Source organism: Chenopodium quinoa, unplaced genomic scaffold (genome assembly GCF_001683475.1).
Source record: "Chenopodium quinoa cultivar QQ74 unplaced genomic scaffold, ASM168347v1, whole genome shotgun sequence".
NCBI lineage: Eukaryota > Viridiplantae > Streptophyta > Magnoliopsida > Caryophyllales > Amaranthaceae > Chenopodium > Chenopodium quinoa.
In genome coordinates, this window is record NW_018745650.1 from 2,410,247 (window position 1) to 2,438,057 (window position 27,811).

At 34.5% G+C, this 27,811-nt stretch overlaps 1 protein-coding gene across 1 annotated transcript; it reads left to right on the plus strand.

Moving 5' to 3' along the window:
* Positions 1 to 49: 49 nt before the first annotated feature.
* LOC110716999 (dynamin-like protein ARC5) lies at positions 50 to 27,807 on the plus strand. The gene is made up of 18 exons (XM_021895644.1): positions 50 to 522; positions 1,665 to 1,829; positions 1,904 to 2,026; positions 2,265 to 2,486; positions 3,171 to 3,304; positions 3,388 to 3,480; positions 4,582 to 4,645; positions 12,433 to 12,481; positions 12,591 to 12,673; positions 13,010 to 13,167; positions 16,488 to 16,548; positions 21,983 to 22,045; positions 22,197 to 22,297; positions 24,109 to 24,166; positions 26,063 to 26,132; positions 26,245 to 26,486; positions 27,280 to 27,441; positions 27,531 to 27,807. Exons 1-18 carry the CDS (start codon positions 178 to 180, stop codon positions 27,588 to 27,590), a joined length of 2,253 nt encoding a protein of 750 aa, XP_021751336.1. The 5' UTR covers positions 50 to 177; the 3' UTR covers positions 27,591 to 27,807.
* Positions 27,808 to 27,811: the final 4 nt, after the last annotated feature.

Here is a 27,811-nt window from a genome sequence, read left to right on the forward strand (position 1 = left end):
AAATTAAAACCACACAGTACCACACATTTACACGTGATACCTCCTTTTTCTAAATGAAGCCCTTTCTCTTAAAACAGGTTTATAAAACAAAATCCAACCCTTCATATTCCTGCTACTCTACTACAACACTCAAATTACTTTCACACACAAAATTACAAATCAAGCTTTTGCGCAACAATGGAGGAAAAAGCAGCAGTTGCAGGAGTAAAAGAGAGAGAAAAAATGGAGGAACAATGGAGATTATATGAAGCATTCAACGAACTTCATGGTTTAGCACAAGAATTCTCAACCCCATTTGAAGCTCCTGCAATTCTTGTTGTGGGTCATCAAACTGATGGAAAGAGTGCTTTGGTTGAAGCTTTAATGGGTTTTCAATTTAATCATGTTGGTGGTGGGACCAAAACTCGAAGACCCATTACTCTTCACATGAAGTATAACCCTGATTGTGAATCCCCTCTTTGTTTTCTTGTCAATCATTCTGATTCTACTGTTGTTGATCAGAAGTCTCTTGAAGCAATTCAGGTTTATTTTGGTTATTCATTGATTTATTATTTTGTTATGTGTTGGAATTTTGAATGGAGGTGTTTTATTGTTTATGTTTAGATGAGGGTTTGTTTGTGATTGGATTTTAGTGGTGGCAATTTGGGTAAGTGGGTCGTGATTGTGTTTGGTTTCGTGTTGATTTTGGGTTGTTTAATGAAATACATCATAATTCTGAGCATGTAATTGGGTGTTAGCATTTTTCAGGAGGGTTTGTGGATGGATGAGTTTAGTGCATGTGTTATTCATTTGGGTTTTTTTTATTGCTTTTTGTAGTGTAGTGAAATTTATGCTGTCATATTTTCAGGTAGTTATAATGTACTTACTAATACATGTTTGAAGCACAATTTCCTAATGATTCTGATTTGTTATTATATGAGTTGCTTTAGTTTGGGGAGCATAATGAGAAGTTACTTTGCCAGAATGCTTGTTGGGTAATGCCAAACTTTTCTGATAGTACGAATCGCTATGCTGCCTGAAAGCTGCATTAACTTTTTTTCATTTGTTTTGTATTTTTTTCAAGAAACAATTTATTTTTTTCTGTCATATTTTCCCCTTTTGAAGAGTTTATGATTGTTTACCATGTTTTCATTTCATATGTAAGCTAGTGAAGAATATGTCTGGCTTTGATACATGTCAATCTTCACTCATGCGAGACACACCATTACCCATTTCAGTTCATACTTGATTATAGATTTAGGGGGGATGGTATCGTGCTAATCTTTACTCATGCGAGACACACCATTACCCATTTCAGTTCATACTTGATGATAGATTTAGGGGGGATGGTATCGTGCTACTTAAAAGTATTGATATTGTTACTATGACGGGGATTAACTACTCTGGATTGCTGTATCCTGCTTGTAGATGATTGGGTTAAATCAACAGGACCCGGTTTAAGTTGTCTGTTTTCCAAAAGAAGCTGTGGGATAGTGCGACTGTGGGAGTCACTGCAAAATTGAATTGCTGTTTCTATTATTTATTTTAGTTGTTACATACTTATATATGGCTGGCGACTGCCGACTAGAGTTGCAATTGTTGCCCAGCATCTCAGACTGTAGGATCCTGGTTTGAGGTTTGACATATTGGTCATATGAGTAGTTCAATTATTTTTACTTTTGCAGGCATTCATTGAAGCAGAGAACATGAGGCTGGAGAGTGAACCATGCCAGTTCTCATCTAAAGAAATAATCATTAAAGTAGAATATAAGTACTGTCCGAACCTCACCATTATAGATACTCCAGGTCTCATTGCTCCAGCTCCAGCTCGAAAGATTCATTCGTTGCAGGTCCATCATCTGGCCAATAAGAGTTAGATCTCTGTATTGTCTTCAAATTAATTGGTGATGGTGATCTTTGACAGGCTCAAGCTGCAGCAGTTGAGTCACTGGTTCGGGCTAAAATGCAGCACAAGGAGTACATAATATTATGCCTCGAAGACTGTAGTGATTGGAGCATTGCGACTACGAGAAGGGTGGTAATGCAAGTATGTATTAGAGGTGTTCTTTTAGATTTTTTGGTTTTTTTTTCCTTGATAACTATTATTCATTTCTTAGCAAAATCTTGTTAATGGATATCTTTCTACATTTGAGTCTTGAAGAATATTAGTGCACTGTTGAACTGCTTGTGCACTGATTAGGGTTTTACATCATCCATGCGAAGTACTTGACCAGAATTATTGATTCTGTACTGAATACTTTTCTTCGGTGATTAAATGCATACAGGTTGATTCAGAGCTATCAAGGACTGTAATTGTATCAACAAAGCTTGATACGAAAATACCACAATTTGCACGTGCTTCTGATGTTGAAGTTTTCCTCTCTCCACCAGCTTGTACCCTAGATGGTTTCATATTGGGTGACTCTCCATTTTTCACATCAGTACCATCTGGGAGAGTGGGTTCATCCCCTGATTCTGTTTACAGATCCAATGACGAGTTTAAAAAGGTTATCATTATTATTATTATTATTATTATTATTATTATTATTATTATTATTATTATTATTATTATTATTATTATTATTATTATTATTATTATTATTATTATTATTATTATTTGTTTATTTTTTTTTTCTAAAAAAAAACTTGTTCAGAATCAGTATGCAGATGGTTTAATTTTTCTATCATTGCCTGTTGTGATATATACGACTGAAAACTTGAAAATGATTTTTCCCCATCCAATGATCCTGTCCTGGCACTTCTAAAGTTCTCACCTGCTAACATATAATGTTATTTCTTCACATCAATGATCACTTCTCAAAATCTCAAGCTGGTTCTGATTTGGAGTTTCATAATTAGTAGTGTGCTGTTTAAGCAGGTCCAAAAAATTGTTTCATGTATATTAAATATTTTTGTTTATTAAATCTATTTACATATAAATTTGGTTGTTAGTAGTTGAAAATTGATTCTATACTTGTAAGTGTTTTGCATGAGCTATCCTTTATTAAGTTCCTGATTTGCCATTCATATTTTGGATGGTCTATGTGCTTTGGCCATGTTCTTGAACCAGCCAGGGTGCTTAACATATTTCTTAGATTGTTCCACTGATTATGGAGTGCCGGAGTGGGGATTCATTCTTTTTTATAGCTCTGTTCACCTAATTTCAATGATTTCCTTACTAAACTGCACAGGCTATTAGCTTGAGAGAGGTGGAAGATATTTCGTGTTTGGAGGAGAAATTAGGAAGGACACTGTCAAAGCAAGAAAGGAGCAGAATAGGCATAAGCAGCTTGAGACTGTTTTTAGAAGAGTTGCTACAGAAGAGGTTAGTGATTTTTTTAATTAAACTCTAATCATATTATAACTTTTAATCTTCTCATCTGGTATCTGACATCAATCTGTATACAGGTACATAAATAGTGTTCCGTTGATTATTCCACTTCTTGAGAAAGAGCATCGAAATGCAACACGACATTTGAATGAAATTGATGAAGAATTCAGGTTAGCAATCAATACACGTCTTGTCATTTCTTGTGCCTTGAACAGTGATCTTAGGAAATTCATTTACTGGAAATCAGGAGTTGTTGTGCCTTCTATTGGTGTTTAACCATCTTTTCAAGTGGTATAAAACTTCTGCTATTATTAAATTTTAAATTCCATTACGGCTCCCTTAACTAATTTGATATTTCTGAAGTTGCAACAAATTGTGTATCTGATTGGATGGATGTTTGTTTGTTATGTAATAGTGTTTTATTTTTCCAATCTAATACATGTACAAAGCTGTAATACTACCACACGTCAAATATAGAAGACCCCCTTTGGCATAATAGCTACACCTTTCTCCTTTTCCATAAAGTGAAGGGAGGAGTGCAGTATGATGATTTCCTAAGCATGGCCCTTTAGCAATTCCCTAGTGCCTCAATTTTCATATGATGCTCCTGTGGAGGACAAGGTGAGAAGTATGTCTACAAAAGCATTGCTGTGTTATTGTTATCCAACCACATTTAAACTTAGAGTTTGGATGAGACCATTGCTGGTGGAATTGTTGTCTTTTCCTTGCAGGAAAGATCCACCAGAGTCTTAGATTCTCAGAGTGTCAGCTATTTGTCATGAACCTAATACATGATGCAGAGTACTGCTCTTTTGTGTTGTTTTGATGAACTACTATATGGGATATAGGTGGGAAGACTGACAAACTAGTAGGTAATTGATGGCTACATGATGCACCCTTCCTCTTAATTCTGAGCTTGGAGGACTCAATAAATCGGACAATTCTCTGCATAGGTGTAGCTAGACTTGAGCACACCTACAAAGCCTTTAAAATTTGAACTAGAATGCGAGAAAACATAGAGCTTGAGGGTGATGCAGTCTTATTATGCTTCAGTGTTCCTCTACAGCACCCTAAATGATATCCCTTTGCTCATCCTAGGAGGCCGGGACCTTCCGTTTTACTGTTCCTGTCATATTTCAATATAAATTTGTGATTCTGTGCTATTTATATTTGTTTTATGTACTCTAGCTGATCCAACATCTCATATTGGTTAAATCCTAATTTGATTTTTTTTTTTTTTTTTTTTTTTTTGGCAATTTGCTTGTATGCAGTATGTTGAATGAATTAAATTTAAAGGAGAAAGGAAGGCGCTTTCATGATCAGTTCCTTACTAAGGTTTTATGCTTATGCCTTCACTTAAACCTTCCCTAACTGGTTCATTATATGTATGAATACATTAACTATTCTGGTGTGGACTTCTTGATTTGCAGGAGAAATTTGTAATTATGATAATTGTGTGATTAACTGTTAGGGGGAGTTTGGTATGAAAATTGGAAATGGAGTGGAAAGGAAATAAATAAGAAGGAAAGGAATCATTTAACCGTTACCTTTTCATTTGTTTGGCTTAACATGGAAAGAAATCACTTAAAACTAACTCTTTATTTTTGTTTGAGGAGGGTAACAATATTTGTTACCTTAACTTTTAGAGAGGTAACAAATGGGTGGAAACCATTACCCTTAGGTAATGGTAATTGTTACCCAAGCCTTCTAACCAAGCACTTGGTAATGGTCATGGTTTAATTGAATCCGTTTCCAACCCTAAAATTACTCTTACCAAACATGCTCTTAGTGTTATCATCATCAGTTTAAGACACAAATATTTTGGAAATAATAATGAGCAGTAAATTTCATTTCCTTCGGAGTTATCAGCCTTTACCATCCTTACCTTTAGTATACTTAGTAATTGCTTTATTCAGGCGTTTTAGAGGCAGAATTTTTAATAAGAAATATGGAAGAGGAAAAGAAGAAAGCTCATGAATGGTGGAGGAAGGTAATGCTGAATAGTTTGTTGTTTTAAACATCTCTCTCTACTGATAGTGAATAACCCCTTTATTGCTTGCTGGGGTATTAGATGTGGGTTCATACTTGCTGCATGTGTCATATTTAACCTTATGGATTTTAGATACAATAAGCTTCTACAGTTCTACCCTTCTCGAGTCATGTTCTTTCCATCATTTTTAATTTGAGGCATAGTTGTTGAACTTGAAATTAACTTGCAATTTCGATGCTATACTTTTTCATGATCTTGTTGCCTAATCTATTTTCACTCTTGATACCAAGAAAGTAATTCAATCCAACAGGGATTTTAAAGTGATTTATCCTATTTCTCTTGAACGTTGTGATTATATTTGGTATCTTTTAGGAATATTAAGGTCAGCCACATAAGGGGATGAATAATAAACTTAAGTCCTTGACATATGACATAGATTCACTAAGACTCCTCCTAAACCATTGCTGCCAATATTATGTTGGGTTTTAGGTATTCTAAGCGAAATTTTATGAATCATATTTATAGGCACCTAAATAGGATCACATGCACATACAATTACAGGATCACATAATAGTTTAGAATTAACCTTTGATGTGTGAATTCCTCTATGCAATCTTCTTTTCTACGGGAGATAAAGAGCCTCAAACGTGACTCCTCTATCCAGTCCATCGGCTTGAATCAATGCTCCACCAATGGTAGTTGCATGGGAAAACCTTTCACCTTTCTTAGAGTCGAGAAAAACTGAATGTTGTGTATATTATTTTCTAAAAGCCCCAATTAATATAATCCCATTAGATTAATTAGGTTAGGTTTTCCTCTCCCCTTTTCCCCTCTTGGCCGGTCACCCTAAGTCCTAATTTGGGCTTCGGGTTTCTTTATTGATCCAAACCTAATGTGTGACCTTAGTAGGATCCGTATAGGTGGGCTTCGGGTTTATTTCATTGTAACCCGAAGGTCTATAGCATTCTCTAGCAATACGTAAAGACGACCCAAATAAACGAATTATCATCTCCATAATATACTTAGTAATTGAGGACACATTTTCTTCAATCTCCCACTTGTCCGAGAAAAGTGTGCAATCTTCAAATTCCTTAAGTCTCTTAGTGTCTAATTTGATAGTATGATTACATCTCTATGTTATCCATACTAACCTTCAAATTATTTCTTGAAATCCGAGTTCGAATTGTTAAACAAACGATCATCTTAAAATGCATTTGAGCATGGCCATGCATTTTCTATTCTTACTCTTCACGAGGCCATGACACCAATCCTATCGCATATAGAAGGACCTATTCAATCTCGTGGCAACCAAAACTCCCACTCAACTTTTAGCATAACCTGATTGCTGTCTTTATAGTCCCTTTTTACGGCATGATGTTTGACAACATTAAAGATATACCAATCAACTCTTGTCTTAAGAATCCACTGATATAATTGCGAAGTTTCTTAAACTTCTAAGTAGGTCTGTTCGATCATGTATCAACTATACATATCCATATGATTGACTAAACATCTCCATGTTCCCATAGCCCATGATACGACGCTATCAATCAATCTTATATGCTAATCCTTTAATTAAGTCTTTTATGTCCAATTTAATGACTTAGATTAGGAACTTAAATGTTCTATGAATTCAGTTCACTTGTAGGGTTTCATACAAACCCATTGAATTCAATAAAATATATTGGACATTTTATTTAATACTAAACCAAAATTAAATAAGAGAGAATTTCATTTCATATAAACATAAATTAGCAAAATCATGTCTTTACATCGTAACAAGTTTCTCTAAACATAAAACAATCTAAAGCCATTCTAACACTTGCTTTAACCCTATAGCCCTAGTGTGACTTTCATGCTTGGGTTGAGGTAGAGGTTTAGTGAGTGGATCAGTAACATTAGCAACATTCTCATCCGTGTGAACTTTGCAGATCTTGACATCCTTCCTTCCTTCCTGTCTACTATCCCGCGAATGAGGTAATATTTCATCATTACATGCTTGGATTTGTCGTGCGATCTTGGTTCTTTTGTTTGTGCAATAGGCCATTGTTATCACAGAACAACTCAATCCCTTCTAGAGCACTAGGTACGATGCATAGCTCTGCAGGAACTTTTTTATCCAAACAACTTCCTTAGCTGCTTTAACCGCCGCTAAAAATTCTGATTCTGTCGTAAAGTCTCTTAAAGTGCCTTGCTTCGAACTCTTCCAGCTCACTGCTCCTCCATTCAGACAAAAAAGATGTACCCTAGTACTTCAGGATGCTCTTAGCCGCAGTCTACTGTGCTTCACATGGATTTGCTTGAAACCTACTACATAAGCTTAGTGCATCATCTCGTCGAGTGAATATCATGACATACATGATAGAACCTATAGCCGAGGCGTAAGGTATGCTATTCATCCACTTCAACTCATCAGGCTTCAATGGGCACTAACTCTTGCTAAATGAAATGCCATGTGATATGGGAATGAATCCTCTCTTAGAATTTTCTATGCTGAACCTCGCAAGAATCTTATCAATATAAGTTGCTTGGCTCAATCATTCTTCGAGACCCATCTTTATGGATTTTGATTCCCAATATGTACTCAGCTTCTCCAGGGTCTTTCACGGAAAAACAACTTCTATTGGTATGTCATTTCCCATGAGCAGTATGTCATCTACATACAAAACCAAGAAAACTGAACTACTCCCACTAAATTTCTTGTAGACACAAGATTCTTCTTTCCGGAGAAAACCAAATTGTTTGATACACTTTTAGGATTTTCTGGATCCTCAAAACCCTCAGCTTGTGTCATGTACACATCCTCCGTCAAGAACCCATTTAAGAAGGCGGTTTTGAAATCCATTTGCCAAATTTCATAATCGTAATATGCAACAATCGCCAAAAGTATCCGAATCGATTTAAGCATTGCCACTGGAGAAAAGGTTTCATCATAGTCCATACCATGAATTTGCTTGAATACTTTTGCAACTAGTCTTACTTTATAGATATAGATGTTTCCATCTTTGTTTGTTTTTATTTTATTTTGAACGCCCACTTGTATCCAATAGGTGTGACCCCATCAGGCAAGTCGACTAGGGTCCAAACTTTATTCACAGACATGGAGTCCATTTCGGATTTCATAGCCACAAGCCATTTCTAGGCTCGTCAAAGCTTGTCCGTAGGTAGTAGGTTCTGAATTCTCCAAAATCAATATTTAAGAGTCTTCGGTTAACAGGAAATCAACCAACTTCTTGTTTGGAATCCTCATCCTACTCGACCTACGCGGGCTTGAGCATCAATAGAAATATTATCTTCAACACCTTGAAGATTTTCGCATGAATTAGATTTAAGTGGGATGATATGAGTTTTGCTTAGTGAATTAGTTTGCTCCAACACTTGTCTTTTGTCATAGGGACAGAGTCATGCGCCTTTGCCTTGACGCGGTTTGATCCACATCCATTTGTTGCTCATCTCGAATTTCTTCAAGAACTATTTTACTCCCACTTGTCTTTCTGGAAATAAACTCCTTTTCGAGAAAGACACCATCACGAGTGACAAACACTTTGTTCTCTTGACGATTATAGAAGTAGTAACCCCTTGTTTCCTTTAGGTATCCCACAGAGACACATTTATCTGATTTGGGTGCAAGTTTGTCCAACAATAAACGTTTTACATAGACCTCACAACCTCAGATTTTAAGAAAAGATAAGTTTGGAACTTTTCCATTCCACATCTCATATGGAGTCTTTTTTACAGCCTTTGACGGGCTTCTATTTAGTGTGTGTGCAGCTGTTTCTAGAGCATATCCACGAAAAGAAATTGGAAGATCAGCAAGACTCATCATTGATTGAACTATATCTAGTAAAATTCGATTCTTCCTTTCAGAGACACACTGTTTAATTGCGGCGTCCTTGTGGAGTCAAGTGTGAAACTATTCCACAACTCTTTAGATGATCATCGAATTCTTGGCTCAAATATTCGCCACCACGATCGGATCGTAATGCTTTTATTGTCTTACCAAGTTGATTTTGTACCTCATTTTGAAACTCTTTGAACTTTTCAATTGATTCCGACTTATGCTTCTTAAAGTAGATATAGCCATATCGACTTAAATCATTAGTGAAAGTAATGAAGTAACTAAACCCACCTCTTGCCTATAAAGTAATAAGCCCACAAACATCCGTATGTATGAGTGCCAAGAAGTCATTGGCTCTTTCACCCTTTCTAGTAGAAGGTGATTTTGTCATTTTCCCTATTAAGCATGATTCACATACATCAAAAGATTCATAATCGAATGATGTAAGGATTCCATCCTTTTGTAACTTTTGGATGCGCTTTTGGTTTAAATTACCTATTCGACAATGCCATAGATATGTTGGGTTTAAATCATTTGACTTTTGTTTCTTGCTATCTATGTTATAGACCTGTATTGTCCTATCAAGCATATATAAACCATTAATCAATGTCGCACTAGCATAGAACATGTTATTGTAAGAAATGGAACAACATTTTGCAAGGGATCAGCCCAAGCCTAGTATCTGTTTCACTTATGCAAGAAGGCCTAAGAATACTAACAATTGATGAGAGGGAAGTTGTTAAGAAATCAGTTTTGGGGAGAGGGTAAGTAGTGATTCATGATTAAGTTAGTTACTGAGTTGGTTATTTTGATTCCTTTTGCTAGCTGCTTCTAGAGTTTGTTAGCTTGCTTCATTTTTGGGTATTAATAGGAGTTTGGGGTCAAGGGGAAGGCATGAAGAAAAGAATATTGTTAAGCATTTGCTTAGTGGGAGAGCTCCTTTCCTCTCGAAAGAAAGATGTATTGAGTGATTGCCTTGATCAATTCAATACGAACTATCCTCAACCTTACTCGAATTGCTACCATTACAGATTTCCTTGCCTGAGTTCATGCTAATTCCTAGCAAATTGGTATCAGAGCACTTCTGGTAGATTAAGCCACTGAAATTCTGTTTTCTCAAAAAAAAAATACAAAAAAAATAATAAACAAAGGAGGTCGCCGGAAGTGAAGGAGATATCAAAGAAATTCTCCGAAAGGATGGAGGAGGCCACAAAGATAATTGTTTATAACCTTCAAAGAGATCTGGAATGTTTTCTCCAATTTTCTCTTCCATGAAATTAGAGTTAAAGGAAATTAAAGAGGAGCTTGAGGAAGAAGAAAACCAAGCAGAAATGCTGAGGAAGTGCCAGAGCACAACCAAGCCATCGAAGAGTTGCAGATGGCCACCATTCCCATGGATGAGGGAGGCATATTCAACCTTCGCATGGTGGCTACCTCAATTAGGCCGGAGACAACGGAGGAGGCGGAGTTGAAAGATCTTAAGAGTACAAGTTGCAGTTACACACTTAGTAATTTTGGAGGAGGCGGCTCACACGGTAGTCCTAATCGTGGCTTTCATTTTTTTGTAGCCATGGCGTGGCTTGGTAGGCACTGGTGGCAGGAATGACTTCCCACTACCATGGATAGGAGTAAGATGTGGCGATTTAGCAGGTGAATTTACCAGTGGAGGTCGAGGAGATCGCATCGGCGAAACTGGTGGTGTGCCTTTTGCGGGCGGTGTTATCAATAATTTTGAAAGTAGTGGGTCGAGAAATAAATCAGGTGGTTTTGTAGGTGGTCTGCCTGGTGGAATATTAGAGAAAGGTGGCACCGGATGCAGTGGTTGGGGTGGTGGTCCAGGAGGTTGTGTCAGAAATTGTAGTGGTGGTGGGATATTTGGCTTCCGGTCGAAGAAGAGCTATAGCATTCTCTAGAAAAACGTAAAGACGACCCAAATAAACAAATTATCATATCCATAATAAGATCCAAATTATACTTAGTAATGGACACATTTCCTTCATATTATTCATCAATTTGACTATACCATTCTTTAGAGCCTGATCATGTTCATTTAAAGCTATTTTATTTTTACGACTATATCTTCTTTTTCTTTGACCTAACTTCTAGGGTTTTTGACATGAATGTCTTCTTTACGATTTTTATCGAGGAAAGAAAATTTTACATCAAGTTTTTAAATTTTCCACTCTGCAACAATAGTGAGTATGCAGTATCTTGGCTCAATGCACGAGCAATTTTTTTTTTTTATTAACTACTAGTATTTTAAACTCCCTTAATTTTTTTTAAATTCTCTTTCGTTTTCTCACTTTACTCACCTTATTTCAAACTCTTTTAAATGATGGTTTTGTTATGTCTGATTCTTTATATCGTACGATTCCTTATGACATATTTATGTTAGCCGACCCCATATCATTTTGGGGACTAAGGCTTTGTTGTTGTTGTATTAACTACTTATATTTGTGAATATTCTCTAGCTGCTGTCTGTTTTTGTGCTTTTGAAACTATTTGGGTTGAGCTTTGTCTTAAATCTTCACTTTAAGCCATTGTCATTCTTTTTGCTTGTCTTGTAGAACCCAGATGGTCCTTTCAATTATGCATATTTCTTTCTTCATGCTATCTCTCTATTATTCTTCATGCTGGGAGGCTTTTTTGCAGCAACTTGTTTCATAAGTAGCATGATAGCAAATCGTCATTGCTCAAGATTGATATAAGGAATTCTTGAAGTAGTGCTATATATTTCTGGCAACCTTGAGCCTTTCAAGGTGGTGAATATGAACAGTTGTACACATGAGAGTATAATCATTGAAGATGCTGTCAGTACAATCTTAAAAATGTAGACCAGAATGATCAACTGGAGTTGGTGAAAATGATTCTTGTTGAAATGATTTAGTTGTCACATATCATCCAGTCACACAAAGCATTCTCTTAAAAACTGCGGCATCCTTGCTAATTTGAATTTCATTTGTAGGGTGATTATATACTCTATCCATTGGACCTTGAGCTATAACCAAGGAAAATTTTATTTTCCAGCTTTATCATCAAGTTTGTGCCCTTATATTAAATTCAGATTATCAATGACCATATCATGCTTTAAGAAGAATGGTTGTTGTATTGACTTTTAGAATGATGTCCAAATTTATTATGCCAAAAACATTCAAGAAGGCCTATATTTTTAGCATTGATCTTGCCATGTTGGATACCCCATTTTGTTGAGGTGTATATGATGATTTATACAATATCCAAATGTTCTGTTTGTTCAATTGGTTTGTTTAATTGCTTTAGATGTATGTTTTGCAGTTATCATTGCTATTGAAAGGATCCATTGTAGCTCCACCAGATAAGTTTGGTAAGTGATGTCAAAATATTATTCTTAAAAGGAATCTTATAAACCCAACAGCGACCTATGCAAGGCATCATCTGAAGCTGCTGATTTTGTCATATTGTGCTGCTTTTAGGGGAGACACTCCAAGATGAAAGAGTGAATGGAGGTGCATTCACTGGTCCCGATGGTCTTCAATTTCCGCCAAAGTTAATACCTGTAAGTTAAAAGAACTGGCATGCCTGTGATTTGGATTTGACTTTTTCATAGCTTTGCACGTTCCATGGAATTTCGAATAGTGTCACAGTTTCCATAGATATGGTAGTTATCTTCAGTCAGAAGGCTGGAGAAAATAATAGAACTTAAAATTATTCTTGTTGGATTCTTTTAGCTTCTAGCCTTCTATTTGCAGCTCAAGCAGCGTACTGGTTTGTTATTAGGTCCATTGGCAACCTTTTGCTGAGAACGAGCTTAGGATCTATGCACTTCATTTTAGCTTCTTCTATTGTGTTGATTGCCTTCATCCAGCTAATAAATAATCGAAGGTTTATATAGAATGCAGGAATGCGTCTCTATGGAGGTGCACAATATCACCGTGCAATGGCTGAATTCCGATTTGTGGTAGGAGGAACTAAATGTCCCCAAATCACACGTGAAGAAATTGTTAATGCCTGTGGGGTCGAAGATATTCATGATGGAACAAACTATTCAAGGTAATTATATTTTTCTTAAATTGCAAAACTGTATAATTTAAATACAATCTAATCTAATCTAATCTAATATATATATGTAAAGGGGAGTTTTTTCCTGAGTTTTTAGAGAGCCACATAGGATTTTGATTTTTAAAAAATTCTTAGAGCGTCATGTAGGATTAGTATTTTTAGAGCGTTACGTGTAGGATTATGCCACGTAGGATTATTATTTTAAAGCGCCACGTAGGATTAGAATTAAAGGTTTAAATTAATTATAATATAAAATATTATCTTTTTATATTAGAAATTTTATCTAAATATAAGAAAAGAAACAATTTATTTAATTTCGTATAAACAAAAAAAAATATATCCTTTCTCTTTTTCCAGCAAAAAAAATAAAAAATATTCATCATTTATCATTTATTCGGCTAAAAGGTTAAGTACGTTAATAAAATTTATCATATCTAATAATAAAATTTATCACTACTTTAAATTCAATATTTTTAAATTTGCAAGGATATTCATTTTGTAAGGGGACGGATTTAATCACGCAACTTATCGAGTGACACGATCAGCGATTGATTTACAAAGGATGATGGAAGCCTAGAAGATCAGATGTTTCACCATGTACACAATTTGAAAAAAAGTTGGTCAATCAAATACATATAGTTTTACATTTTATTTTCTGTATATTTTTCTTCAAGAATTGGTTTGTTTTGTTGTTTAAACAAAAAATTTACAAAAAAGTACTGTGTTTGAACCTTAATTATATAAGATTAAAAAAAATAGTTTTGTTATTACGATTGAATATTAAATGTTAAATTTAACTATTAATAGAGTCCCGTTCATCGCACGGGCATAAATCTAGTGTTAACTTTAATTTTAACCACTTACCTTTATAGTCACAAACTATTCAAGGTATTCCAGATCCATAACGCCTACGGAACTCTTTCTGTTCCTGCTGCTTGAGGGGAGAGGGGGGGGTTACTAGGACTAGGGGTGGTGGTTCAAGGGGGAAGGGGGAGGGGTGACGGGACGGGAGGAGGGGTGTGGGTTTTCCGGTGCGGGAGGGGATTAGGGTGGCTGGGGTTTGGTTTTCTGGTGGGGAAGGGGCAGGGGCTGGCCGGGGGTTTAGTTTTTTTTTTTCTGATTTTTTTTTCAATTTTTTGGAGCATTAAAACTCGGCACTTGTTACATAACCTATGAAAACAGGTCATTGACTTTTGTTGACCGATTTGGGATTGAAGAAAGTAAACAACCCCCAAAGTTGGGATTATTCCAGAATAATCCAAAGTTGGAGCAAAGTATCAAAAGAAAATGGAGCAAAGTTGGGATTACTAATATCAATTTTTCCTTCGAAAAATGAAGTCATGAACGACCAATTGCGCATTATGTTATCGAATTGTTTAGACATTATTATTGAAATATGAAATGTTAAAGATTTTTGTTTCCTAATACTGCAAAGCAAGACAATTCGGACGATATTTATAAGCCTAAAAGGTTCAAAAATAGCGAAAGTTGGTGCAGAATTAAGGCAAGATGTACCGTGACATGGTACTACGTACTGCGCCACGGTACAAGTATCGTGACACGATACAAGTACCGCACCACGGTACAAAGTACCGTACAACGATACAATACACCGTGGCACAACAAAGTTCCCCAAAACTCACTCAATCTGCCCTTGTTTTTTGGATTTCTTGTTCTAAAATTTTTTTGTTTCTTTTGTTTATTCCTTTTTTCATTTCTGGGGAAGTTTTTAAACTTTCCTCCTTTTATTTATGGGGAATTTTCAAATTTCCTTCGTTTAATTTCTTTTTGGGGAACTTTCAATTTCACACTTTCCTCATTTTTATTTCTTTTTGGGGAAATTTCAAAACTTGCTCCATTTTTTCTTTTTCTTATGGGGGAAATTTCAAAACTGTCTATACAATTTTAATCCATTTTTGATTTTTTCTTTTTCGTGAGAAAAAGTCGGTACTCCACTTATGATAAAAAAAAATTACGGATTTTTTTTTTTTATTTGACTGTACACAATCACACTTGCACACACTAATGCATACGAAAAATGAGCAATAAATGAATGAACGTACATAATGTTTGTTCATCATTTTGACATCCGGGTGCACCTAGCCCTCACTTAGACATCACTTGGGGCTTTTATCCCCTAACACTTCAAATTGTGTGAATAATCATCAAGCATGATAAACAACATGCCAATAAGGTTTAAATGCCAAAGAAAAGCGTGAATATATTACAAGGGATAGATGAAAGTCCCACACATAAAATAGATACTACCAAGTAGCCAACATAATCATGTCCAAAAACATCGTAAGATAAATAGGGAAAAAAATCAAATGTCTAGGACTACTCTGATGGGGCATCAATGCATCATCCTCAACAGTCTACAGGGCCAACTGATCATCCTCATCACAAATCTCATCACATTTCTCCTTCACCGCGAACCACGAATCCTCCAAGCCTTCAGACATCTCGATAATGCTACCCTTAAGTATGTTAAGACGCTAACTACAAGTGTCCCCGAAATACCCTTACACTCTTTAGAGGATTTTTGTCCAGAAACATGTGTGTTTGATTGCGAGCGATAGATTGAGAACATTTGCCTAGCTTTGTGTATTACCTGTTGTTTCTTAGAAATGGAATTCTTTACCGTTTTCATCTCCTTTATGATGCCTTGGGTGATAGAGATTTTTAGTTATGTTTTTCTCTTACTTCACACAAGTGTGTTTCTTGAAGATGGTATCTTATCTTTGAAAACTGAACCGTTTACAAGTATATCATGGTTAAGGATTACATTTATATTGAGGTTTTTTTTTTTTTTTTTTCCTCTCTTTCTTTCTTTTTGGAGTGAGCCACATTTAGGCCCTTTTCTCTTCACCTTAGTTTTGCAGAATTAAAATTATTTTTATAGATTAAAATTATTTTGACTAAAGTTAAATTATTTTTTTTGCTAAACTTAAATTATATTTACTGAACTTAAAATATTTTTAATGATCAAAAGTTCAAAACTTAAGCTATTGATTTTTATTGATTAAAACTTATTTTACCTAACTTAAATCATTTTTTATTGAACTGAAATGATTTTTTATTGAATATTATACGAATAAGGTGAAGAGATTAGGGCCTAAAAGCTGGTATTGGGTGGTCTATATTTGCATCTGGAATCTTAACAAGTGTATGCTCTGCTTCTTTGATAATTACTATGAGTATGCATAAAAATAGCACATATGTAGGGTAACTATTAACAGCTGCACATGGTGTTGCATGTAAAAGAATGAGTTTGTGTGTTCATCACTGTTTGTTTATGCTTATCTCTACAGGACAGCTTGCGTGATAGCTGTTTCCAAGGCTCGTGACACTTTTGAACCTTTTCTTCATCAGGTAAATGCTAATTTTAACTTAGAATGTTTCCAGTGCTGTCTCATGGTAAAAGTTCATTTTGCCTCAAGGGAGGAGATAACTGGCAAAGCATCTGGTAGGGCCTTCTTTATTAAAAAAAAAAAGGGGGTTGGGGGGGGGGGGGGGCTGCTTTGCATTTAAGATCGTCCTTTTGTCCTGTGAATATTATAAAATATTCTTATGTTAGCTAACAAATTGCTAACAAACGATTAGTGAACTAGAGGATTAGAAAATTAAAATCTACCTGATCTATAATTCCTCAATCCAAGTAAATCTATTTCTATAATAATATTTAATCCAGATAAGAGCGGAAAAATTTCGAAGGAATGATCTATGATTAATAGGGGCCCCTTTATTTTTGTTTCTAGTAATACAGTACATTAAATTTGGGGGACTAATGAGCGAGTGAAAAGTGGAGTTAGAAAATATGTAAATGAGACTAAAAGTTGCATAAGAAACTGTTCAATATATACTCTAGTTCAATAGCAGGTAATGTGCCATCAAAAAAAAAATAACAGGTAATGTGTAATGGATTGATGTGTATTGTGGTGGCACCTAGACATATATCAGAGTCCCCAGCATGATTTGCTGGCTTTTTTTTTATTTCTCTTCTTTTCCTTTTTATTCATGTGTATCTTTTACTTATTTTTTTAAAAATTTTGATTTTTTTTATTCCTCGTTCTATCTATTGTATACGTGTAAAACTGATATGGTTTTGAGGAAAAGAGGTGACTTGATTGTTTTATGAAGAAAACAATTTTCATTGAATACCAAAAAAAAAAAAAAGGAAACCAAGTACACAAACTTGAGTAGTAGAACTTAACCACAAATAGAAGCAAAATAAAAACTGAACTTAGCTCACAAAACAACAGAATGGAACACTCCTACCCATGGTACACTCCTTACCATGGAATATCATTTTATTCACGTCAATTTTAAAGTACCACCATAATGACGAAATTAAAAATAAAAAATTGGCCACAAATATGTATGCCCTTTTGCATTATTAACTCCATAGTCCATATAATGTTTATAGGATTAATCCAGTGTATCCCAACCAAATCAAATAGCCTATTTATTGCAAACAATGTAAATAATATTAGTTCCCTATCCGTGGTCTTGGTGCCCAACACATTCTGTACCCAAATAAATCTATCACCTACTTTGGGATCTTAGCTATGGAAGAATTGAGAATATTGAGTTTCTTGATGGTGGTGGTGAAATGAAAGACAAGTAGAAGATCCTGTAAATCAGCCATCCATAGTCTCATATCTTATCTATATGTATCTGTTAAAGAAATAGATTAAAAATTCATAACAAGATATTAAGCTTCCCCTACACCAAATTATGGATATTCTAGGAAACTTCATCACTCTTTCTTACCCAAAAGAAAGATTTAGGTTTATGATGTCTAGTGGACAATCTTCAAAGGGAATGCAAAAGGATATGAATCTCCGTCCTTGCAAATAATGCTCCTAATGAACAATGAGCTACATCACCCATCTTAATTATTTAGATGTCCACTTGGGATTTTAAGTTCGACTCCTTGTGATTATAGGGCAACTATCTATTACAAGCTAACGACTCCAATCTCAAGTTCCTTAATGTGAGAACCCCAACTGTACTTAACCTACTACGCTTCCACTTATCTCTTTCAATACAAAGCTTCGCTCGCCTATTAAGAGTTCACTCAAAACTCACAACACCAAAATACAACTTTTTAGAAAGATACTTTATGTATGATTAAAAACAAATAAGATTAAGACTTATGTGGAACTGACACATAAATACTTAGAGTTAAAAAATTTTATAGGAGTAAAACAAGGCATAACCAACATTGTAGGTTGAAGAGAATTCTAGATTTTGTTTTACACACACAAAATGTCTTTAGCCGATTCTAAATGGCCTAAGATTAATATGATGCACCGCATATTTATAATGTAGAAGATTCCCATCTCACCGATCCTAAAATAATGGAACGACCTAACATAGGAAGTATATCTTAAGTATATAACTAGCCGGTCTATTATTAAGAACTTTTGAATTACCTTGCAGTTTTAATTGACACGTCACCCCAAAATTTTTCCTTACTAATAGATGTTTGGGTTCCAAAAGGTCGATGCAATGAGTGTTGGATGATTAAACGTGTGCTAGCTTTGGATTTGTATCCTCGCAGCTGACAAAGGAAAACCTTCATGCCTTCATTGAATTCCCTTATGAACACCATGATTAAAAAGCTGAAAAAAAGACGCTTGCTTTACATGTAAGGATCTCAAGCATATATTAAATATGTCTTTGTTTCTCATATTGGAATTTTGACTAGACCAACAATAAAGATGTTAGGTTCAAAAGAAATAACCTAACATCTTTTATGGGTTCGTAACGGCTAACCATCCTGATCCATCACAATTGTCGTCCTCGTCGCTTTAAACCCATCTTAACATATTAGGTTCAAAATGATTAGCATCCGGACAAACTCTTTAATGGTTTCAAAACGACAAGGATGCTGAGTTCTTGACCCGTCGCGACGTTTGTCTTTAAACCTTATAAGAACCAGTTTTAAGATGTTAAGCTCATAATGAATAGCATCAAAAATCTTTGATGGGTTCATAATGAATAGCATCTTGACCCATCATGACATGATCGCCGACACTTGACAACCATGTAAGATATTGTTATATGCACTACATTAGAAAGAACTTGCACACACACACACCCACCCAAAAAAAAAAAAAAAAAAAAAAAAGAAATAAGATAGGGAGAGAGACAACTTAAGTGTAATAATGAAAAAAAAAAAAAAGCAAAATAGCTCGCAAATTTGTAACTTTTAATGTCTCAACTAATAAGATTGCAAGATCAATTTGCTGTAAATTGGAACATTGTCTTGTAGGCACGAGTCGTTAAGTGGTATCAATACATACAGATTCATAGGAGCATAAATTGGCTATTGTAACAAATTATATAAGACAAAAATTGGTGATCGAGCGTAAGAGTATTGATATCACAATCATATCATGTTTTATTATCAAATGATCATGGCTGATTCGCTATAGCTAATATTATAAAGAGTATGGATTACATTATGAGCCTTTTCGACGACAATATTAAAAGGTCAAACTATATTCCTAGACTCCTAAAGGGGTGATGCTAGTTAATTCGTTGCAAAATTTTCCCCTTAGTTGATACTTCCAATGTAACTAATTTAAGTAAACACATTGATTGTGATTTCAATCAATCAATTAATTAAAGCCTTAATCCCATAAGTTGGGTTGGCTACATGAATCAAAAGTGATTATTTCGTATAGTCATCCACAAAAACTTCCTCCTCCATCCCTTACAATCAAATACATCAATCTCATGCGAACCCATATGCTTCATATCTTTCCTTACTCCTTCCAACCAAATCATTTTCGGTTTTCCTCTACCTCGTTTAACCTCTCCACCATGGGGTCTCCATAATTCGCTTTTGGGATTGACAACAAGACAAAGCAATCAAACATCATCATTAATGGAGGGATGACTAAGCATACATATGTGAAGGGGGCAATTTGTAGGCGCAAAAAATTTATGTGTACTACATTATATTAAATACTTCCTACGTTTTTTATTAGATACATCACTTTCTATAAATGGAAGTTTCAATTTAGATACATCACTTTCCTTTTTAGTTAATAAATTCTCTTTATCTCTTATCACATGGGCCTTCTTTATTTTTCTTTCTATCTCTCTGTACTCTAGGAGTCCGCAATAATAAAAGCGATGCATCTAATAAAAAGTGGAGGAAGTAATTTATTATGGGTTAAAATAGTGTTATCTGCCCATTTTAATTTATTTGCCATTACAATGTGGGTCATTAATATTTGAGTGGGTCTAGTACTAGCCTAATAAAATAAACTAACTGAACCATATTAAAGACTTCCAAGTCGTAAAATGGGCCTAGCTAAACTTCTTAGTCCTCTACGGGGTCTCCATATCCTATAGATACACCTCTTCTCATCCGGGATCTAGAAATCATTATTTCTAAGAACTCATAAAATTATCTTTGAATTCTCCCGGGATACTCTCATTACATTTATGTCGACTCTTCAAATAGGCTCATACACATTGTAACGGGATTTAAACTTCATAAGCCCTTATTAAGGTTTTCTCAAACAAAACCTTCAAATTCAATTTGACATCTTATATGTCACCCTGCATTCAAACTTAGGTTGATATTAGCAAACGTCATCTTACACGTGTCGTCATCAAGTTGATTAACAAATTAAGAGTACTTAGTTTATTTATTAATTTCCATACATTGTACCCTTTAAATATTTATTAAATTCATTTATCACAGTATTTCCTATCTTTATTTATTTAGAATTTAAATTTGTGTGAACACCATCACAAATTCTATTTTGACTAGCTCTTTTGGTATTGATTACAAAAATAGTCATTTGGGATCTTATTAGTTTTTTCTCAATTTGCATTATAAAAATATCAACTTTTTATGATTTTTGTAATGATGATTAAAAATACTTCCTTCGTTTTTTTTTTATTGCACCATGAACGGTTTCACGCTTGCCAATGCATTACTTTGACTATTAATATCTTTAATTACACTTTTGTAAAAATTATAAAAAAAAGTTCGATATTTGAAAAGTACATTTGGAGATGAATCTAATTAGATCTCATATGACCATATTTTTCATTACAGATAAATCACAAAAGATGGTCAAAGAAGGTTATGTGAATAGTGTTAAAATCTTTATAATGCAATAAAAGAAAAACGGAGGAAGTATTTACAATTAAATTTTTCATTAACAAGTGTTAGAAGAAACATAACTATTATAAAAGAACGGAATATTTTAAATGTACTTAGCACTTATTTGAGTTTCAATGCTATAAACAATTCTCTCTTTAAAATTTACCGAAAGAAGAAAAATGGATGATGTGTTGTTCATCCTTTATATTGCTGGATTAATTGTTTCTTTGTTGTTGATACTTTTGTGGAGATTGTCTCGTTTTTTTTATCAGTCATCTATATATTCTGTTGTATCCTACTCCCTCCGTATTTTATTACTCGCTCCACTTTCCTTTTGATGCCGTATTTTATTACTTGCTCCATTTCCTTTTTTTGAACACCTTTCACAATATTTTACTGATTTATTCTTTCCTAACGGACCCCCCCAACTATCATACTTTAATATTTCCATATTCTCTCTCCTCCAAACTATCATACTTTACTCTTCCACCAAACCCCATTTCCTTTATATTTTATTACTTTCTACTATTTCTTCTAAAACTCCGCGCATTGAGAAATGGAGCAAGTAATAAAATACGAAGGGAGTATTACACTAGCATTGCTAATCTTTGCTTTTAACTAAGATTAGTTTTTGATCTCTTAGATCTGAAGTAAATATATTTTTTCTTGCAGTTGGGCCATAGGCTCTTACACATTCTCAAGAGATTGCTTCCTATTTGTATCTACCTTCTACAGGTATCGTCTCTCTTACGTAATGGTTTATGATGCTTTAGCAATTTTGTCTTGATGAGTCGTGGGTTTTTTTTTTTTTTTTTTTTTTTTTTTTTTTTTTTTTTTTTTTGTTCATTTGTAACACCAATAGGATTAATTGAACTTCACTTTGCAGAAAGATGGTGAGTATTTAAGCCGCAATGATGTATTTTTGGGTCGTGTTGATTCAGCCTTCAACAATTTTGCAGAATCAACTGAAAGATCATGCCGAGAAAAGTAAGCATTTAGTTGTGTCTTAAACCCAATAATTCAATATTAATGGCTAATTCTTTTTCTCTCATCTTGTCCTCTGTTTCTTCTTCCTACTTATGCATGTCCCCTAGTTGGTAGGGCCACACTCGTTTTTGTTTTTGTTTTTTTTTTTTGTTTAAAAAATTGAATTATAAAGGCAATAGATTAGCGGAAGTATATCAAGGCTGAGAACTGTGAATTATGCGTCAATGGATATGTTTTTCTTATGTCACCTTTAGTCCTGGGAAAGTGTTGACACTTGATTAGGAGATTGCAAATTCGTTGCTGTTGTTCTGAGCAAAAATTAAAGAGTATCTCTGTCATTGTAGTTAGAAGAAATATAATTTCATTGTGATGTCATCGTAGTTGCATGCCTATTCAACTATAGAGGCGTTATATTATGTTTTTCTCCCTGAATCTAGCCTCTAGTTTGGACTACATAATTTTTATGTTAAAGATATTGTGTGTGTTGGCCTTGACTTTGCAATACCTGCGAGGCTCCAAAATAATGATTACCCCCTTTTTTTTTTCCTAAGTGCCCCACTTTCCCAAAAGTGGCCATTTTTTTAAGTGCCCCATTTCCAAATTTAGAAACCCTACTCACATTATATATAATTCTCTCTCTTCCTTTTGACCCCACTATCATTTTATAATATTTTTCTCTCTCACATTATCCGGTGGTCCCCCAATCATATTTCTTCTCTTACTTTTCAATATGTTTTATTCCTAAACATACCTTAATTATATACTTCCTCCGTTTTTTATTTATTTTTTATTTTTTATTTTATTATTGCACCATATAAGTTGGGCACAATAATATTGGTAATGGGAAAAAGGAAGAGAGAGAAAGGTAAAAACACTAAAATGCCCATGTGATGTAAACATAAATTAGAGAATAAGTGTGAAAAGGTAAGAGCATGTTGGGTATTTGCAGTGTGAACAAAGATATTTTTTGTCTTTAAATGGAAATGGTGCAAATTTGTGAAACTTCCTTAAAAGGCAAGTGGTGCAATATTAAAATAACGGAGGAAGTATTACTTTATTCTTTTGTCTAAAACTCCGCGCACACCACAATGGGGCATTTAAAAAACGGGGGGAGTAATATTATCAATGATTTAAAATTTGGATTTTTGGTGGGCAATTCTTGGGTTTTTGAAGATCTTATGCCTAGTAATTTCTTTAACTTTCATTAGTTGAGAAACCAATTTTAATGTTCTTGTGTGTCTTTTCATTTGATTGATGACATAATTCCTCTGTTTTTTCATACATGCATTGTTTTGATTTTTACGCTTGCCAACGCGCAAATTTGACCCTTGGTAACTAAATTGAGATTAATCAAACAGTAACTAAATTGAAATTGTGGTCAAATTTAGCATATGAATAGCTTAAAAAGTCAAAAGGATGCATGAACGAGTAAGTATGCATTAACATTCAAGGCAACAGACTTAGTTTCTCAATCTGCTATAGTAATTAGCATGATGAAGTTTGTGTTGCGTCAACCAAGAAGATTGACTTGACAGTTATGCTGAGTTTTCACCAATATACCTCCTTTTTTTGGACATCTATTTAAATTAAAATTGTTTTTGAGGGTCAGTGTACTAGCATCTGTGCTTCTGAGCAGTTAAGTTGATTGGAGAAATGTGAAATTTATGGTTATCTCCTGTCAAATTTGATGATGATATAACTCTCCTGAGAATAACATGTGTACTCATGTGCATGTTTGTTGTTTAATGCTAGTGCATAGAAAACCAATGTCACTTAAGTCTTATTCTTTCTTAATTTACTGTTGTCAATAGGTGTATGGAAGATCTGGTGAGCACAACCCGCTATGTTTCTTGGTCTCTTCATAACAAGGTAATATTATCATGAACATGTATTTTTGTGTCGTGCAGAAACAGACTCAAATTTTAATAGTTGTTGAATTAAATTAATCTAAATGCTTCATATGGAGTAGACATCTTCTCAGCTAAGAAAATACAATGAAAGAACAAGTCTTGAGGTTTGTAGTGTAAATGAGGTAGAATAATAAATGAAAGGGTGCTTTATATTGACAAGCTTCTTATACCTTAATGAGCAAAGAGCTGAACACATAGTCAAATTGTTGAAATTTTTTGCATCACAGAGTTGATTGTTACAAAGAACTTTTGATAAACATGCCCTTTTAACGTGTAGTATGTGGTTATAGATTATTACAAAGTTCAGATAGAAACTGTTGTTTCAATGAATACTACAAGAGGGAGGGGTGAATTGTAGTATGACGAATTAGCCAAACTTTTTGCGGAATAAAAACAAATAAGCTTAAGGAACCGAAAAGTGCAAGAGGGATTTACGTGGAAAACCTCTTGGCCCTAAACAAGAAGAAAAACCACGATCACAAGGGATATTAGGAAAAGACTCTTTACTAGAATAGGGCAAAGACCTATTACAAACTAAAGACTCTTACTTCAAGTTCCTCAACGAACTCAAAGCCCCAAGCAACTACTCCCTAAACCAGTTGCTCTTCTCTTCTCTTCTCTTTCTCTTTCTCTCGTCTCTTCTCCTAGCTTCACTTAAAGCTAAAACAGAGTTCACTCAAACTCCCCAATTCCCAAATTACAACTCGGAAAGATTAACTCTAGTATTAGAACATAAGAACACTCTTTTCACTAGGGTGGAATAAGACTTTTAACTCGTTTCAAGGGTGAGTTTTCCAACTGAAATAACTTGCTATTTATAGACTCACTTAGCTTAGAAAACGCTATATGCTGCTTCAACTTGATGCCACTACTCTATACCCACTAAGCAAGTCATGTCCTAAAAGCCAGGACATGATCCTCCTTAATGCGCAAGAATATGGGATGGACTAAGTCATGGAGAGTAGTCCGCAAGAATAGGCAAGCATAAAACAGATTTTATTTTTGTAACAAACAATACGTTTTTCAGAAAAATAAAATCCTTTTGCTTTGAAAAAGATAAGAGTTAAACTCAACTGTTTTCCTAAAAATAAGCAACTCATAAAAATAACTTTTAGACTTATTCCACAAAGCTGTTTGAATATGCACTTCTTATACTTACACAAGTCTTAAAACATAAATATTTTAGTCTTCATGTTTCTCTAATAAAGCATCTACTCCGACACTTCTATTCCTGTTAGTGAACTTCTCTTCTCTGGTGAAGCTTCTACTCCAAAGCTTTTGTTCCTTCAAAGGAACTTCTCTTCTCTAGGCTCCAACTCTGAAGCACCAGTTCCTATAAGGGAACTCTTCTCTTTTGGATTACTTTGTCCTTTGCTTTCTTGTTCCTCATGGTATCTTCGCAAGACATCTCAATTCTCCTAGCCAAAGCTTCTGATCACACACTTAAACAATCAAACACTTATTAGTACGTAAATAAGTTAGGCTGAGTCATTATCAAAATCATAAGGCAACAGAAACTTTTGGACTGACTTTTGTTTTAGCGTTGAAGAAATTAATTTATTCTGTATAATGTGGTGTTTATATTGCTAGATTAGGCTCATAGTTTCATATATATGATGCCATACTCATTAGCATTGTCTCTTTACTTCTGCCATCCCATTACTTGAGAGAACTTATCCAATGTGATGAAAGGAGTAGATTAAGTACAGTACAAAATCTTCCTATGAATTTATCAACTGCAGAGTTCTTCAATTTACAGTGATTAGTGTTGAAGGATTTTTTTTTTTTTTTAACAAGCTGCTCCTAGGTTTTATTGTCAATTCATGAGATTTTTAAATCTTGGCATAATCTGCAGAATCGGGCTGGTTTGCGTCATTTTCTGGATTCTTTTGGGGCAAGTGCGACAGATGCTTCTGTTCTTGGTGGTAATTAGTGTAATCCTGGTTTTAAGTTTCCAGGAATTCTGTCTCTCCAGTAGGTGATTCATTTTAGGTCCAACTCCCTTTTTAAAGACCTATTCTCTTAATTTTTCTCTAGATTCAACACCAAAAGAAAAGCCAGAGAACTCGCCCAAAATGGCAGCAAAATCAAGTCACTTGGCCTCAGGTATGGACTTCAATGGGTCTGCCCAGCTTACAGAAACAAGATTGGCTGACCTGCTGGATAACACCCTTTGGAACCGGAGACTTGCTCCTTCATCTGAGAGAATTGTCTATGCTCTAGTACAGCAAATATTTCATGGAATAAAAGAGTACTTTTTGGCATCTGCAGAGTTAAAGGTATGTGTCGTTTTTCAACATTCACATATTGTCTGATTGCACCTTTTTAATTTTACCTCTTTTTTCCAATAGAAGGTGGGATATTGACCCTTTTCTATCAGCAGATAAGAGTCTCATGACTATTATGGTTATATATTATTTAGCATTTAACCAATACCGTACCCTGTAATTATTAATTATATGAAGATCTATTTTATAACTAATGCTGATTAATTAATTTTCATTGGAAACAAATTTCTCATGAAAATGGTAAACTGTTATATTTGGGCCCTACTTTCATTTGGTTTTTACTTGATGAAGTTTATTTTTACTGTTTATAGATAAAAACTGATTTTTGCCATTTTTGTAATGTTTTTATTAAATAACGTGACTTAAAACTATGTTTGCTGATTAGAAAACCTTTTACTGAAAACTAGTATTGCAAGACAGAAAAACATTGGCTTACAATCTTTAAATTGCCCATAACATGTTTGGCTTACAATCTCTAAATTGCCCATAACATGTGTAATAATAATTTCTGAACTTTGGACTCAAAGTTAGGTTGACAAAAATTTGATTTTTATACTTCATATTTGAGATGATATAAAAAGAGGGGATATGTTATATGTGTTTGAAATGATTCTATGACTCTTATAACAATTTTATACTGATAGGTGTTCATGGTGCAGTATAAGTGTATAACCTTAACAAAACTGCAAATTTGTGGCTCTGGATTTTCCCAAACCAACCTCACTGTAATTTAAACCAAACCGCACCAATCTGAATATACTGACAAGCTGCTCTGCATTTGTAGTTCAACTGTTTTTTGTTAATGCCAATAGTAGACAAGCTACCTGAACGTTTGCGAGAAGACCTGTCTAAATTTGAAGATAATGTTGATAGCATGTTTGACGTTGCTAGTTTGAGAAGCTCTTTGGACCAGCGCAAACAAGACATGGAGATTGAACTGAAACGAGTAACACCTGAATCTTTTTTGTGATTCTTCTGGTCTTGCCGTTTGGCTTTTTGGATAAGCTGATGAAGTTGTTCTGTTTTGTGATGCAGATTCAGAAGCTTAAAGATAAATTTAAACAACTTCACACGCAGCTGTACCGCGAAACATAGTTTTGTGATGCAATTATTATTTGGTGCTCAAATGCGGATGCAGAGTCTTAAAATTCTACTGAAATGCCATGGTAGTGACCATAGTGTTCTGACTTCTTGCTCAATTGAAAAGACTGACTAAATGATAATTGTTGTATAAATAAATGCATACAAAATCTTCTTAACTGGAGTGATGCATCCTCTTTTTTGGTAATGAAATTTTATGTTAAAGTCAAAATTCA